The sequence below is a fragment of the Botryllus schlosseri genome, chromosome 7, assembly GCF_051294905.1.
Source record: "Botryllus schlosseri isolate E-star chromosome 7, Bs_hap1, whole genome shotgun sequence".
Taxonomy (NCBI): Eukaryota; Metazoa; Chordata; class Ascidiacea; order Stolidobranchia; family Styelidae; genus Botryllus; species Botryllus schlosseri.
The window spans coordinates 2,743,376-2,758,590 of NC_137242.1; the positions used below are offsets into that span (position 1 = coordinate 2,743,376).

General features: G+C 39.5%; 1 protein-coding gene across 1 annotated transcript; it reads left to right on the forward strand.

Moving 5' to 3' along the window:
• Nucleotides 1-3,074: 3,074 nt before the first annotated feature.
• Nucleotides 3,075-15,065, forward strand: LOC145442634 (hemocyanin type 2 unit e-like). Its single transcript, XM_080320597.1, has 9 exons — nt 3,075-3,378; nt 4,844-4,960; nt 5,037-5,195; nt 5,593-5,699; nt 6,326-6,461; nt 8,327-8,504; nt 10,180-10,312; nt 12,220-12,432; nt 13,879-15,065. Exons 1-9 carry the CDS (start codon nt 3,183-3,185, stop codon nt 14,260-14,262), a joined length of 1,623 nt encoding a protein of 540 aa, XP_080176723.1. The 5' UTR covers nt 3,075-3,182; the 3' UTR covers nt 14,263-15,065.
• Nucleotides 15,066-15,215: the final 150 nt, after the last annotated feature.

Here is a 15,215-nt window from a genome sequence, read left to right on the forward strand (position 1 = left end):
TGGAAGACCGAGAAAGTATATTACGGAGACCGAAAATGAACATCACCGAGAAAGACACTACCGAGAATGGACATTAACGAGAAAATAATAAAATTATTCAGTGGCATTCGAAACGATAAAATTTAGATCGGAAAGGAAGGTAGGAAAGGACGTAGTTTATTTTTGTCCTTGATGTTTATCACTCGCAAGACGCGACTCATGGTCAGCACTCACCCTCAGCATACATTATTGTTGCGCTATTGATCGAATATTAGAGAGAGAGAGAGAGAGAGTTTTTATTTTCTTCCAATCTCAAAATACGTAAAAAAACAGACAACAATGATGGCGGTACAGAAAATATGCATGCACAGTATTCGGTATCAGATGGAAATGATCGATACGACCGTGAAGGTCAACTAGTCTGATCACACCAGCAACAAACATGTACACTTGACTCTATACCAGTGATTCCCATCCGCGACTCCCAGAGCCGCGTGCGACTCCAAGGTAGCGCTCTTGCGGCTCTGATTTACCTCCAAATGTGTCACGAAAATATAACAGATGACACTTGATAGTTTCTATGAATAGTTATAGTCAATTTCTGTATATCAACGCTAAAATGAGGAATATTATTTATGTCTAAAGCCGTGCAAGGCCTCTTCTGAAAACTTGGAAACAGAATTCTTGCAGACTCCGTCAAACGCATGGATGAATTGAATACCCATCAGACAAGGAGATATCTTGAGTTCTGCTGGTCATAGATCTTTCGTCTCTGTGAAGAGTGAATTTCAATGCGAGTTTACTAACATCAAAATCACGGCTCACAGTCAAGTATAAATTACAATAAGTCCAATTACTCGGCGCATAATAATATTAAAGTGCTGGAATGTATGAAGACTGAAGAGCTATCTCACGTAACGACATAATAGTATGTTTGTTTAGGGCTGCATTTAAAACAAATATGTTTAAAACAAGGCTCTTGTTTAAATGTTTTTATTTTTTTTTTTTCAAGCCAGGGCGTCACGAATATTCAATTGTGACGTCATATTGGATTGACATTGACAATTGAAAATATAGGGTAACTGTAGAGACGAAACATCTACGTAGTGTACTATAGCTGTTGAACCGACTGTTCTGAGGGTTTCCAACCATCCCATATAGTATACGTCGGCTATATTTGGTGGTAATCGTCCGTAGGCTCATACAACATGTGTTTTGGAAAGTATTTACACAATTATAGCATGATTTTACAACTTCAAAAACACATTAAAAAAAAGGTTTTGTTTAAAACACTGTTTTCAACAAAGTGTTTTAAACAACCATTTGTTTTAAAAGCAACCCTAGTAATGATATTCATTTTCGTTTATTTCAATTTATAGGACTCGCCAATCTGCGTTTATCAATGCTGAAATAACTGATATAGAATCTACAGAAGTCTATGTGCATGCTTCTAAATTAGCTGGATGGTGCGTTCCAGAGGTAGGTTAGCTACCTTTAAATCTTCGTAGTAAGTAGCCTACTCGAGCGTTCTCATGCGGCTCCGCTCCATACGTACTCTGGAGTTTGAAATGCGGCTCCGACATCCAAAAAGGTTGGGAACCACTGCTCTATACAGTCTGGCTGTAAAAAATGTTAGTTTAAAAAAGGGAAAGAACACATAAAAAGTAAACCATGGTAGCAAATATTAGAGCAGGACGATCAGTAATATTTAAAAGATAAAAATCACAAAATGTATCACGATATGTTAGACGCCGCCTTGGATATATGATTACTATCCACGAAATCGGGTTCTGACTGGTATGATATCGAGCCGAGGTCGATGAGATCTCATGCTTGACCGTATGTATGTCTACTTCGTCGCAACCCGCTTTTTGTGATTTTATGCGTAAAACCAGTTAGCTACGTACGACACTGGACCTATATTTTATTGCAACTGAGTTATGTAGGCCGATATGCGCAGTGTGAACGTTGTCGTTAACACGGGCAATTGCGATGAAACACTTACGCGGTTACGTGTTGTCGTGTAACTCGATTTCAGTAATTAGCGAGGGCAAAAACCAAGTTGCGTCTCCCAGATGGGCAAAGACGTCTTTCTACATGCGAAGACATTTTGCGTACGAGGACTATTGCAGATGCGATTGTTCAGGCCATCGATGATGTCGTGCGCATCAGGCCAGCAACTTCACTAAAGTCAGAACCATTCTCAATGACGCAAACTCAATCTCAGTTTTGTGTTAAACTTCATTTTTACTGCCAACGTGACACAAGCAGTGACAGTAAGTCGACATTCAAGGAATTTTGATCACCGATGTTGAGATTACCGAAACCATGCGTGGGCATATATTCGCTGTCAAATTTCAGGTATAGATATCGTTGTTAATGTCCGTCTCAATAATGTCAATTCTCGGTCGTGTCTATCTCGGCAATGTCTGTTCGGTCATGTCTGTTTTCGGTAATGACATTTTCGGTAACGTCCAATCGTCCATTCTCGGTAATGTCATTCTCGGTATTGTCCATTCTCGGTGATGTACATTCTCGGTAATGTCCATTCTCGGTAATAGTATTCTCAGTAATGTCCATCTCGATAATAGCATTCTTGGTATTCATAATCGCCCTATCGCAGGTCAAGGATACATTTCTTTTGCTGTGTATTATTTAGATAACCTATAATATATTACAAGCAATACACATAATTCATACTTTTGTAATAGAGCTACTGAATGAATGTATATGTATTATGCATTGGTAAAGTCGATGCACAGATAGTCGGTATAGGCCTATACAATGATGGATAGATCTGGATAAGAATGGATTGTTTATGTTCTTGTTTTGGTGCCTATGTATTATGCAGCGTGCAATTTAAAGTTGAAATCTCAACAAATTAAATTTAGGATTGCAAAAACTTTGTCCTAGCCACTGTCACAGTCAAATCGATCAAATACTTCGAGCACGTCCCTGAAACAATATACAAATGTTGTCAATACCAAACTGAAATAAGTTTTAAGACACCCGCCCTGTTTGCAAATAGACGGCGGTCAAAAATAATATGCGGGCTCAATTTGTTTGCTGAGATACTTTCACGAGATTTCAACTCGCGTATCGGCCGCGGACTGTAACGGCATGATCGCTTTCTCAAAATAGGCGATATAATTCAAAGGGGATATGTCACGTAGCATAACTGGTTTTATAGCAGCTGGGTTGAGATGAAATTAAGATTGAGCGACAGTCATCATTTTGGTCTTCTTTTTCTGCTACTTGGTTTACAATGCTCTTCGCAAGATGATGGGATTTCAGTCTTATCTAGTGAATTGAGTGAGCTAGTAACCTGGGAGGGCTCCGCAGAACCTCCCGTCAACGAACTGAAATATTTTCTAAAGAAGAAGAAATGCTACTGGCAATGTAAATATACGATATATGCATTTTGCGATTGAAAATTAGGCCTAGCCATCAAGCTTATTATCGATCTGTATATATCTTGATACGCATATTATAGCCACAATTTAATAGAATATAACGTGAATTACCACGTAGCCTAAATATTTTCACAGTGCAGAGGAAGGCAATGTGTTGTTGTCTACATATACTATTAATGAGCTATATTGTACAATGTACAATTGTACAGCGTACAATATATAAACTACAAGATGTATGGTAGCAATGGCCAGATTCCCCTCCTTATGTGGTGCAACGTAACTAGGAAATCATATTCAATTTATTAAGAATTTTTTCATCAATTCAAAACACCACAAGACTGCGATACAACGAAAAGATAGGAAGGTGACGAAACGATTCGGAGTAGTCTTTGAAATCAGACACCCACCCGGGCATAGGCGATGTAAAGAGGAGGCATGCACATTGCACAGTGCACACTAAATGAAAAGTAAAAGAATATAATATAAAAAGACAAGCGACAAAATGAGGTGTTATGTGACGGAAGGCGAGATCGATACGTCAGGTCGTGGTCCCGTAAACTTGCGGGCTGACTAGTATTGATTTAGTAGAAATTACTTGTATTCCGACTTGAATGGGGACACTGGACATGCTCGATGACTGTCGGATAGCCGGCGAGATACTGTTCCACAAATTAGGTCCGGCATATTTGATATATATTGTTTGCTAGGACACCGGGTAGTGTTTCAATTTTAAGCAGGTGAAAGGTATTCCTCAGGCTATTGACTTCATTTACTGGCAGAACTACGCTAGCGCTAGTAATATCGGTCAACTTTATATCGAAGTCGACCAAGTAGGCCTATATGGTCTCAGGAGTTATCAGAACTCACAGTAAAGAGCCGCGTACTATCTAAAGTTGTGAATCGCGCTGCTGTATTTTGGATTACGACCAAATTGGGACTCGATACAAATGGGTTAACTACATATACTATCAGCAATAGGGCCCGAACGATTATATCGGTTCGCCAATTATATCGAGTCGATGTTACACTTTGAAAGAATTATCAGTATCGGCTATTGGAGGTGAAAAAATATAGGTAATTTTCGTGACGTCACAACATGATGGCAGGAAGTCAGAAAACTATAATTATAATCCTTGACCGCTAGACTGGGAATATTGCTATATTTCATGTTCAAGTATGACAATGGCTGTAAAGCTGTTGAAATAAATGCTCTGAAGTTTTGAAAATACACCTTTTAGGCAGATTCCACGTTATTTGGATATCGGCTGAATAGATGGGTTTTATCGGTATCGGCCTTAAAATCCAATATCGGTCGGGCTCTAATCAGCACAACCCTGCAACGATCTGACCAGCCGAGCGATATCTTTCGATTTGAAGTGATTTTTATAATTATAAATGGTTATAACCTGCTTGGTACAAGACGACAGTGTCTGAAATGACAATGTTTTCAGACAAACATCTTTGTGACGTGCAATGTGATCAAGGGAAAATCCGTTACAGTGACAACTGCTGCTTGTGTGTCTGCAAGAAGAATTACGCTTTGGTTCGCGATACACAATGTATTCGAGGTATTAGCGTATTACAATGTGACTGACTGACTATCCTACTCATTTGTGGTGGATTAAAATCGGCTCGAATTCGCAGCAAAATGGACGACATGGTCGTCTTGGAGTGGATGTCTCAAATCCAATTGGGGCGGTTTGCAGACTAGGGAGCGTGTGTGCAAGGCTGGTTCGTCGGTATCGGCCGGGGCGTGTGCAGGACGGGGCAGTGCGTCAAGAACCTGCGTACCGGTTACGAAGGGTAGACTATAGAACCATAGTATTGTCAACGACGTTATGTGGAGACATATTCCAAGGCTATATGTAACTTATTAAAGCAACTTTACGTAGGCATGTTACTTCCCGAAAACGGCTCTGTGAGTGTTATTTATTGTAAAATTACAGGTGCAATTATAGGATTACCTAACTTTTCGATTCTTTCTTGGAAGGGAAGCAGTGTTCCAAACGTTATTTTGCGACTAATTTTAATTTTTGTCATAATTATCATACTCGTTGACTAGAAGAGACACATACCGAACAATTATAATGGCAATAATGGCTAGGAGACGACGAGGGTACGCGAGGCCTTCAAAGTCTGTCGCCATTGCGTTTGCATATATTTTTATGTTAAAAGGTGCGGTAATATTCCATGCATCCAGGTTTTCGCATTCGCAAAAACGTCCGAGACTTATCCGCGTATGAAATCCACGATCTAATCCAAGCCATGACGAAATTCAAGAAGGATTCTTCAAAAAATGGATACCGGGTAAGTAGCCTATATACTAAATCATGGACGGGCAACATACGACGAGATTTTGAGAGGTCCGCAGCAGAGAGTTTCTATCCTGAAAGTGAGATTATAATGTGAAAGTATTGACGAATTGATGCGTCACAGAATGAATCCAAGTTTGCCAACTTGAGAAAGATGGTAATGAAAATACTTGTTCTGTTCGGGTCTACATAGCCTACACTACATTTATGAGCAAACATTTTCGACCATGATCACTAACAAGACAAGACTGCGTTCCAATATTACTGATGTTCACGTGCAGTCGAAGGGTTTACACGCTCGTCAATCAGCCAGAGTGCAGAGAGCTAGTTGATAACTTTGATCGATCACAGATGTCTCATTGAATTCAACAGCTACATTAGGTTTATAAATTCATCAAACACTGCTTTTGGTCTCTATGCTTCAAACATAAAGTTTACATTAAATCCGATTTATTCCTTATGTGCAGGTGGATAAATACGCGATTAATGTATCGATTCTGTAATCCGGCCCGCCAGGTACTTAGTTTTCCCAAATCAGGCCCGCCCCTAAACCAATGCCCTTCATAACAGATACTTTGGAGGGTGCGTCTCAAAGGTATATGAGTCCTGTTTTCCTTTTAGAATATTATATCGTGGCATGGATGGCCGGGTCGCTGTCCTTGGTATCATGAGGTTCACCACGATAACCATTGCAGTTGGCATCGACATCCGTTGTTTCTACCTTGGCATCGACTTATCACGGTTCAACTTGAAGACGGTAAGTCATTAAATTATTATCACATTTTCGTTAATTCCCGGAGAGGATGAAGGAAGTTTCAATGAATAAGTTAAAACTCAAATATTACTCTATATATAACTGTCTATAATGAATTGATATTGAATAAGATTGTAATCCGGGATTGAAGTGTTCGATTATGGTCAGAATTCTTCACACAATCCATCTTATTCGTGGATGGGGGTATATTGATAGCATTACGAAATGCATGACTTCATTTGAGTCTTCTGTCTTCGATGTTTATAATGCATCTTTATATTTATAAAACGTAAATATTGGATCGCTGATGACAGTTGTATGGTATGTGTTGCTATAGGCATAGTAGGTCCGATACCTATGATTCACTTCTTTTGAGCAGGGAAATAACCTAACTATAAGTCAGTCATTGTGACGAAATATCACTCAACTGATGTGCGGGATTTTGTACATGCTTTGCATGCTGTGCGGTTAATTCAGGCTTTAAGGCAGAGGTCTCAAACACGCGGCCCGCCAGAACATTTTGTGCGGCCCGCGACGACATTTTAGATTTTTACTAATTTGACAATATATAAGTGTCACATATATCTTTTCAGGTTATAAAGTGAAAATGCCCTCTTAAATTACTCCGAAAGCCTCAAACTATTCATCAAACTTCACTATCACATCAATTGCAAACGCTACCATGAAGTGGAAGATTCACTATTTCGCCAAATTTCCAATTCATGATGACAAATCGTGACCCTTAGACGATTCGTGACTGAAATTTGTGAGTTGGACTTAGGCGCGACCTTTCCTAAATTACTCAGACTCGGGCTAACTCGAGGGCAAAATGAAAATGACTCGAGTGGACTTGGAGTGACTCGGAATGCCGTGAATTTGTTAGAACCATGGACGCAACAAACTAATCGCGTATCAGGGGAGTAATATATCAGAAGGTCGCAGCTTGGTATTTCGCTAACTAAGCAAGTTATTATGGCAACCATAGGCAATCTGTTAGTTACATCTCTGGTCGCTAAACCGTGTTATTAAGGCCACTTAAAGGTATCGAGTACCGTAGTGAGACGCTCCAACGATGTAACAGCAATGGGCCGTTCGGCGTTCCGACATTTCAATCAGTAGGACACATTCATTAATATATTTTTATTTTATTTATATTTTTTTCTGCTCCTATATTTGAAGATATGTGGCCATGAGATTAATAGCCTACTTATCAGAAGTATACCCGAATCATGGATTGGAATTACAATGCTCAAATTAAAAATGTTTTGATATCAGATCAGTCTCTATTATCAATCTGTTAAATTCAAAAAATTCATAGTAGCTGAAAAATAATAACCCGATAGCTTTTATGATGGTATCATACATTTGTCCGCCATACGGTGTCTATATATAATAATTATATATATATATATCAAGTACGACAGCAATTCTATTCAAATAGTTATAAATGTGAGGATTCTATTCGTGCCAGGCTTAAATTGATACAAGAGTACATCACATTTTGACGATGTGTGTTCACTGTCAGTCTGCTGGATCGGCTCACTTTCGATAGGACAATTCATTCCCGCAAAATAAGGCCTACTTGGAAAGACACAGAATACCCCCATAAATGCTGTGGCCCGCGGTGTTGTCAAAACTGGAAAACTGGCCCGTGAGCACATTTGAGTTTGAGACCTCTGCTTTAAGGAATCCACGAAAAAGTATAGAGACAATATATCTCGTTGATAATGTAATTCCTGGTGCAAAAATAACGAATAATTTCACACACTCGAGTCGAATCATTACAATTAACACCGGGTTCGGATTCGAGAATCATTATGCTCAGCCCTAACCTTAAAACACGTCAGAAATTGATGTTGCTCGTACAGGTTTGTCTCGATATTTGCGCGACCAAACTATCGGCATACCATTTTGGGACTGGACGGAGACAGCGGACGATATTCCGTATTTGTTGCGAGATCGTAAAATCTACGACCCGATTCTGAAAAAAGTAGTCGACAACCCGTTCCATAGCTCGTTTATTAAAACAAAACACGGAATACCCCTGTAAGTATAACCTCGGTATTGATCATCAGGTTAGTTTGATAACTAACTTCTTTGGAAGCGCACAAAGCGACTCCGCTTAATTTGGAAACTTTGTTCCCGCTCACTTTTTTCAAATTTTACTGTCAACCTCATGAAATTCAGTTTTCTAAAAGAACGACGTAAAACAAATTTGATGCAATTCAAACCGGTAGAAGCGAAGTTATTTGAGTTGTTCATTCATAATTCTGGGATCACCCACCGCCCAGGCTATTTTTGCGAATCCAAAATTTTCAACTGGAATAACTTCGCTTCTACCGGTTGGAAGTGAGCAAAATTATTGATTATCATTAGGTTTTGCAGCTTTTGCAACTTTTTTACAGCTACCTGCAGCTTCCTTCATGCTCAGAAGTTATGCAGTTTCAAGCAGTTTGGAGGATTCTTATATTGCAACTTTTCTCCACTCTTTGCATGCAACTTTTTTCGATTTTTCATGCAAATTTTTCCAAGATTTTTAGTTATTTTTCGTGCAACTAACTTTTTACTGGAAATATGTGGCACTATATGTAAATATATTGCTTGATTATTTCACCGTCGTTTAAATTTGAGGTCCTTTCTGTTTTGACGTATATTCAGGCTAGACTGCCGAAAATCATATTTTCACTGGGTCAATTTTTTCAGGCTATTGTTTTTGTTGAAGTCGCCAACACCGAGTTTTGCTACAGTGCCTTGGATACGGATCGATTCGAGTATCTCATACCCCAATAATTTCAAGGAACTTGTCCACAAATGCAACTTTTTAGTGCAACTTTGTGAAAAATAAATGTAACTTTTTGCAGCAACTTTTCTGAAATTCAAATGCATCTTTCCACGGATTTGATTGCAACAAAAACTAGCCCTAATAATAACGTAAGGTTGCGATTTTCAACTTATGTTTAATTCTAGTGGAAGTAGAAAATAGAAGGTCCAAAAGGTACCCAAGTAAGTATAGTTTCAAAATGTAGATGTCATCAATTGGGTGCATACTTTGAGCAGTTGATTGGAAGTGGCTAGTTTTAAAATTGCAAAATGCATCATTGCGACTAATGAAAAATGAAGAAGGAGACTAAAATAGGAGCAATATTCGAGAATATATCTCTTACTGTGATGTAGGGGTTATTTCAAACGCACGATGCGACTATTTCACTCATTATTATTATTATTATTAATGATGAGTTTTAAGTGGCGCGTGTCGCCGTTTCCGGCCTTGTGCACCACGGACAAAATATGTTATCAAGGATCGAGTTTTGGTGCTCTGGGACATAGGCTTATAATAAATTTCAAACTATATAAACTTTCAAACTATATATACAAGTTACATGCAATAATAAACTCGGCGACCGGCGTAAATAATTGCGGCATAGTAAGTAAATTGGTTAAAGTAAGCGGTACATTGAGCGTGGTACATGCGTCGGCAAGAAATGTTCGGTGAAAGTCGTATTTTTCGCAATGCAAGAGTATGCCTATTTCACTCATAAAATGAACGCAAACTCCTTGGAACTACTTACTGCTAGCGGTATTGCCCGAAAATTGTTAAGTACAAGTTAAAGTATACCCCAATACACAACCACATTAGTAAGTTGCGTAAAGTAGACGAAACCTACTTGGGTATCCCGAGAATGTAAAAAATACTTAGTTACAGAACACCTCTGGTTTCCAGCTACACAACACGACTACCTTCGTATTCCGGCCTTCTGATGGACGCGTATCTCTTGAAGGGGACCGTCCGCGCGGTGCTTACTCGCAACTATTTCAATTTCGTGGAGCAGCTTTCAAAAAATCCCCACGACCAGGTATCTATAAGTATCTATACATAATCGTGGATTCGTATTGAGAGAAACCGGTGTTGCGCTAGTTGTCAGGAACTACATTCAGATTTGAAAATGAGGTAGTATATAAAATATCGTATCACCAGTTTAGCAAAAGGCTAAAGAACCCTTGCTCGAAACGTTCAAATAGCAGAAAAGCATGATGTGAACAACACAATGTTTTCGTTTACCAGGAGTTCAGCGCCCGTAATTACTCAGGTGTGTAGCCTACTTTATACTGGTCTGCCGCACTGAGTTGCAGTCGAAAAAGGTTGGTGGCAATGAAGCGACAGAAACGACATTTTGTAGTAGTAATAACATGCAATAGCTATAATCAGAAATGTCCAAGAGGGCGGGAGATCAAGTGACGACTTGATTGACGGGCCAATAAATATTGGCTGGAGCGTGTCGATTCCGGTGTTACCACGAAGGCAGATATCGGCGCCGTTATATCTAGACTATCGTAATTAGGGAATCGGATGTTTGGTTATGCCCTTAAAGTAAACTCACACTGAACGCTGCTGCCAGCGACCAGCATGCAAACCGCATGAATTCACCGCTTTACCGATCAAATGATCGGAAACTTGACAGTCTTCAAACAATATACCAAATCACTAAAACTAGACGGTTGCTAATATAAATTACGTCTAGCAATTCGTAAGAGCGGCTATCAATATCCGTGTTAGGTGAAGTGCAGGTATATTCAGTACCCTAAAAGAGGACGTTTTTTGGCGGCAAGTCAAACGAAAGTAAAATTCTTACGTTTGAGCATTTCCTTTGTAGTCGCAGGCAAAAGTTACAAAACAAAGCAAAACAAAAGCTATAAACAGACACAAAACAACAACTCAAATTGGTTTTTCAAATTCAGCCCAAAATACTTTGCGGATCCGTTTCGTTGACCAATAACAGATGATCCTTTTTAATGAGTTCGTGAAATTGTTTACACGAAATATCATTGAAATTATATACAACTTCCCAAATGGTTGAAACTGGTCCAGCCCATAAGTATGTTAGGCTCGAACCAGCGCCAGAATATATGCGACAGATGCTCGTATGCAAAAAGGGCCACTTTTTACAGAGAACTGATACCGACATTGATACCAACGCAAAAACAATCAATAACAATCAAGACGGTATAAGGCTGACAGGGTGATTTGTTGGAAAACGCGATTTTTAAATCAGCAATTCAGAGTGTTTTATGGCTGCAGTAATTTTGTAAATAAATAGAACGCCTTGCCTAAAAGTCTCGTTGAAAGTATAATAAGAAAGTAACTCAAAATCTGAAAGAAATAGGACATCTGGGCATTTTAGGGCACTCGGAAGGTCATTCACTTTTCTTGAGGAAAAGATAACGAAGCCTCCTAAAAGATGACATATGGAAGAGATGGGGCTATATACTGGTATAATAGCCTACATACGTGTGTCACCGTTACGTTACGACAAGGATTATTCGTCGTGCTAGAATTTTGTGTTCATATATTGTCTTTTCCCCCGATGATCTTACTTGAAGCAGGGGCAGCTGTGATTTTAAAAATTACAGCCTGATCGCAATCTTCATATTTATTTTACACTCTTGGGCTCAAGTTCACGGAACCAAAATAAATGTCACCGTCAATAATCGCGATTACATTATTATCCATGTAGTCGTAATGGTAATCGAATAATGTGAGATTAAGCTGTAATTCTAATCGTGTGTTTCGGAAGTAATCTTAATCGTAATCGATTAAATTGATGCACTAATCGTCGCATGTCCGGATTGTAAGCTACTAAATACATATCTCGAATATCCAAAAAGAAGAGAGATAATGGACGCATAGAGTTGGGATCGGAAATGTCGTTAAGAATATAGATTTGTTAACTTTTCCTATATTATTTGGCCATATCATTCTCAGATCCACAACTGTTTTTGCTGGAGCAACGAAACCGTACTCGGCCAGTATCGTTGTCACTACAGCATCCTATCGCCCAAGTACGCTTCGTACGATCCGGCCTTTATGCTTCACCACAGCGCTGTCGACAGGCTGTTCGTGATGAGGCGAACTTTGGAGGAAGAAGCGGGAATATCGGACTGGACGTCGAGCAGTGTTGCTGGAAATTGCGCAAAGGTAAATTCAGAATGCACACCACCGCCCAATTGAGTATGCTACTGCCGCATGTAAACATATTTACGTGGCCAATTAGTTTTAGCCACTAAGCGTAGGCGGGACAGGAATTTGAGTTTGCAAGAAATCAGCCATATACGCGGCATTACAAAAAAGGCTAAACTACTTTTTTTTTTAAACTTTGGATTCTGTGAATAGGAAATAGTCTCGGAATATGTTTGCATCACTGCTATATGGATGAACTTTCATGATAACTGGCCGAAATAGGCTAGAATTACAGTAATTGGATATTCCACCTCTAATTAACTGTCAAAACTACACGACTCGTCGAGCAAGTTTACATTTTCAAACCACTTACTTGGGTACTTTCGAGACCTTGATTTTCTACTTCCGTTTGAAGTAGTGTTGACATGTCTTGGGAATCGCTACTTGTTCTTCCAATTGAGTAGAAAAGGACTACTTCTACTTGACCAAATATAAAACATGACAAGTACGTACTGTTTCGAGAACCGCAGAAGTGGAAGTCGTCTAAAAGCGATCGCTTCGAATGAGTATAGTGCGAGTAGAAAACTATTCTCGATTACCAATAAAAGAAAAAGTATTTCGTTACGTAACACCTCTGCGACATATATTGGACCATGACCTCACGCGTTTTAAAGTATAGTCTCCCAAGTCCCCGTCAGTACCAAATACTGGTTGGAGATGCGATGTGGGCAGTAGGGATGGTGTGAACCTCTGAAAGGTTCAGGTTTGTGTGAACGCGAACCTTTTTGAAAGGTTCTGTGTGGACGCGAACGTGAACCTCATGACGTCTCGTGACGTCATATTGACACGTAATATTTATGACCGCGATATAATTCAGATTTAGGTTCTGTTTCCGTGTAACACTCTTTGGTTGTGAAAATGCACACTTGTTTCGCTGAGAGTGTAGGTTCTATACAGCCGTTTCACGAAGTTTTACGATATCATCTAACCGACTAGCATTACTGGTTATTGTCAATGACGTTTTGTATCAGGATTGGCTGAGAATATATGACTTTGTGACAGCTAAGATCAGTAATTTTTTAAAAATCTTATCACGGGATAGAAGATGCCCAAATAAGTCTTTGAGTTGATAAATTGATATCTGCGGCGGATATTATCTAAAGCAGAGTTTTTTCAACTTTTTTGATTGGGGAACCCTCCAAGTTTTGTGGGCGATGGAAAAAATTCACCAGACCAATATCAACTCTATTCCATGCCTAAAATAAGCTCATAATAACTAGACAAGGTAGTCACAATCCTACGCATGGCGTCATTGCCAAAAAGACAATCAATCTAGTTTAGTAGTTTCTTGATAATGTAATTGACCATTGCCCTTCACGAACCTCCTAAAACTAGTTCACGGACCGCTAAAGGGACCCCAGTTTAAGAACCTCTGATCTATAGCATTCTATATATGCGAAACAGGGAATGGAGAAGTTGGGTATGGGTGTGACAAGCGACATTTCAAGATCCTTCCGGTGGCCCATGTCTCCCTTCTGCAACAAAACCATGAACCCGAACCCGCTCACGAACGGATACGAACGCTCCACGACGCACAAGTCGTACTACGAGTCTCAGCTGTTCGGTTACAAATACAGCAACTTCAATATCGGCGGAAAGTATTCTTGGGAAGATTTGAAAGCTGATTATAAGAAACTGGTAGTTGATTCCAAATTTTGGAACGACGAATACTTTGAGACTAAGATTGGCCTGCTGTATGCGGAGAATTCGAAAGACTTGGAATTAACGTGGGGTTGCGCTATTGATTATTATAATCCTCCGTTTAATATGTCGATATCATGGAACTAACACTGCCTAATAGCCGCAAAATACTAGAATCTTCCACCCGCAGATCTTTCTGTGACGCAGTTCCATTTCCGCAATATCTACTGATGTGCAATTGACTGTTTTTTGTCTTTATTGAACAATTTTGGCGCTTATCGCCGATATGGTCATTTGCACCCGATCATGAATATTGTAATATTCAAATGTGCGGTCAGCGATGAGAAGCCCAGATAAACCTCCGACGCATGGAGTTAGGTCCGAAGCAGGATTCGAACCACTGACGTTGGTGTAGTGACGCTGGTGCTTAACCAACTGCGCCGTTCGCCCGCAATTGATTGTTATATCGTCACAAAGTTTTGTAAATTGCGCCAATGAGCAGGGCTGGGCGAAATAGAGTACCAGAGCGATTCGTTTCTGAACGGATATTGGGCTTGGAGCCGAGGCGAGTATCACTCATTATAACGCCATAACAGCATGATGCGGAAAGTTCATATACGCACCTTTCATACTACCGCAAACAAGATAATGTCAGAGTTCTGCTTTGAATTAAATTTTGCATATTTTTCGACCTATCTAGGTTTCAAGGCTTCCATGGTGGAATGTCGAAACTATCATTTTAATTGATATATTCACTATTAGTGGCAAGGAGCGTATAATTTGTGTATACACGAAAAATCATCATTTATCAGACAACACCATTTCCATTTTATTCGGGGCTACATCGACAATACATAAGCATTGCAAGTGCAAATTCGATTTAGATACATATAAATATTCATATAATATTTGAAGTGTTGAATTATCAATATATCTGCTCTGTGAATATAGCTTGATGCACTTTTTAATGTCAATTTCATTCATCAGCACTTCGTATGCCTTGTGCTGGATGTAACATTCGCCCACCGCGGCGGTAATTGTCGGCGTTGTATTCATCGAACAGCCGGTATAACTCCTTTCCCTTGTTTGTCTTCCGTTGT

Bases quoted from the DNA above. Each gene is read 5' to 3' on its own strand.
- LOC145442634 (XM_080320597.1), top strand. From the start codon at position 3,183: ATGAAATTAAGATTGAGCGACAGTCATCATTTTGGTCTTCTTTTTCTG. The intron at 5,700-6,325 runs GTAAGTAGCCTA...TTTTCCTTTTAG, and splicing joins CTTCAAAAAATGGATACCGG to AATATTATATCGTGGCATGG. The intron at 10,313-12,219 runs GTATCTATAAGT...TATCATTCTCAG, and splicing joins CAAAAAATCCCCACGACCAG to ATCCACAACTGTTTTTGCTG.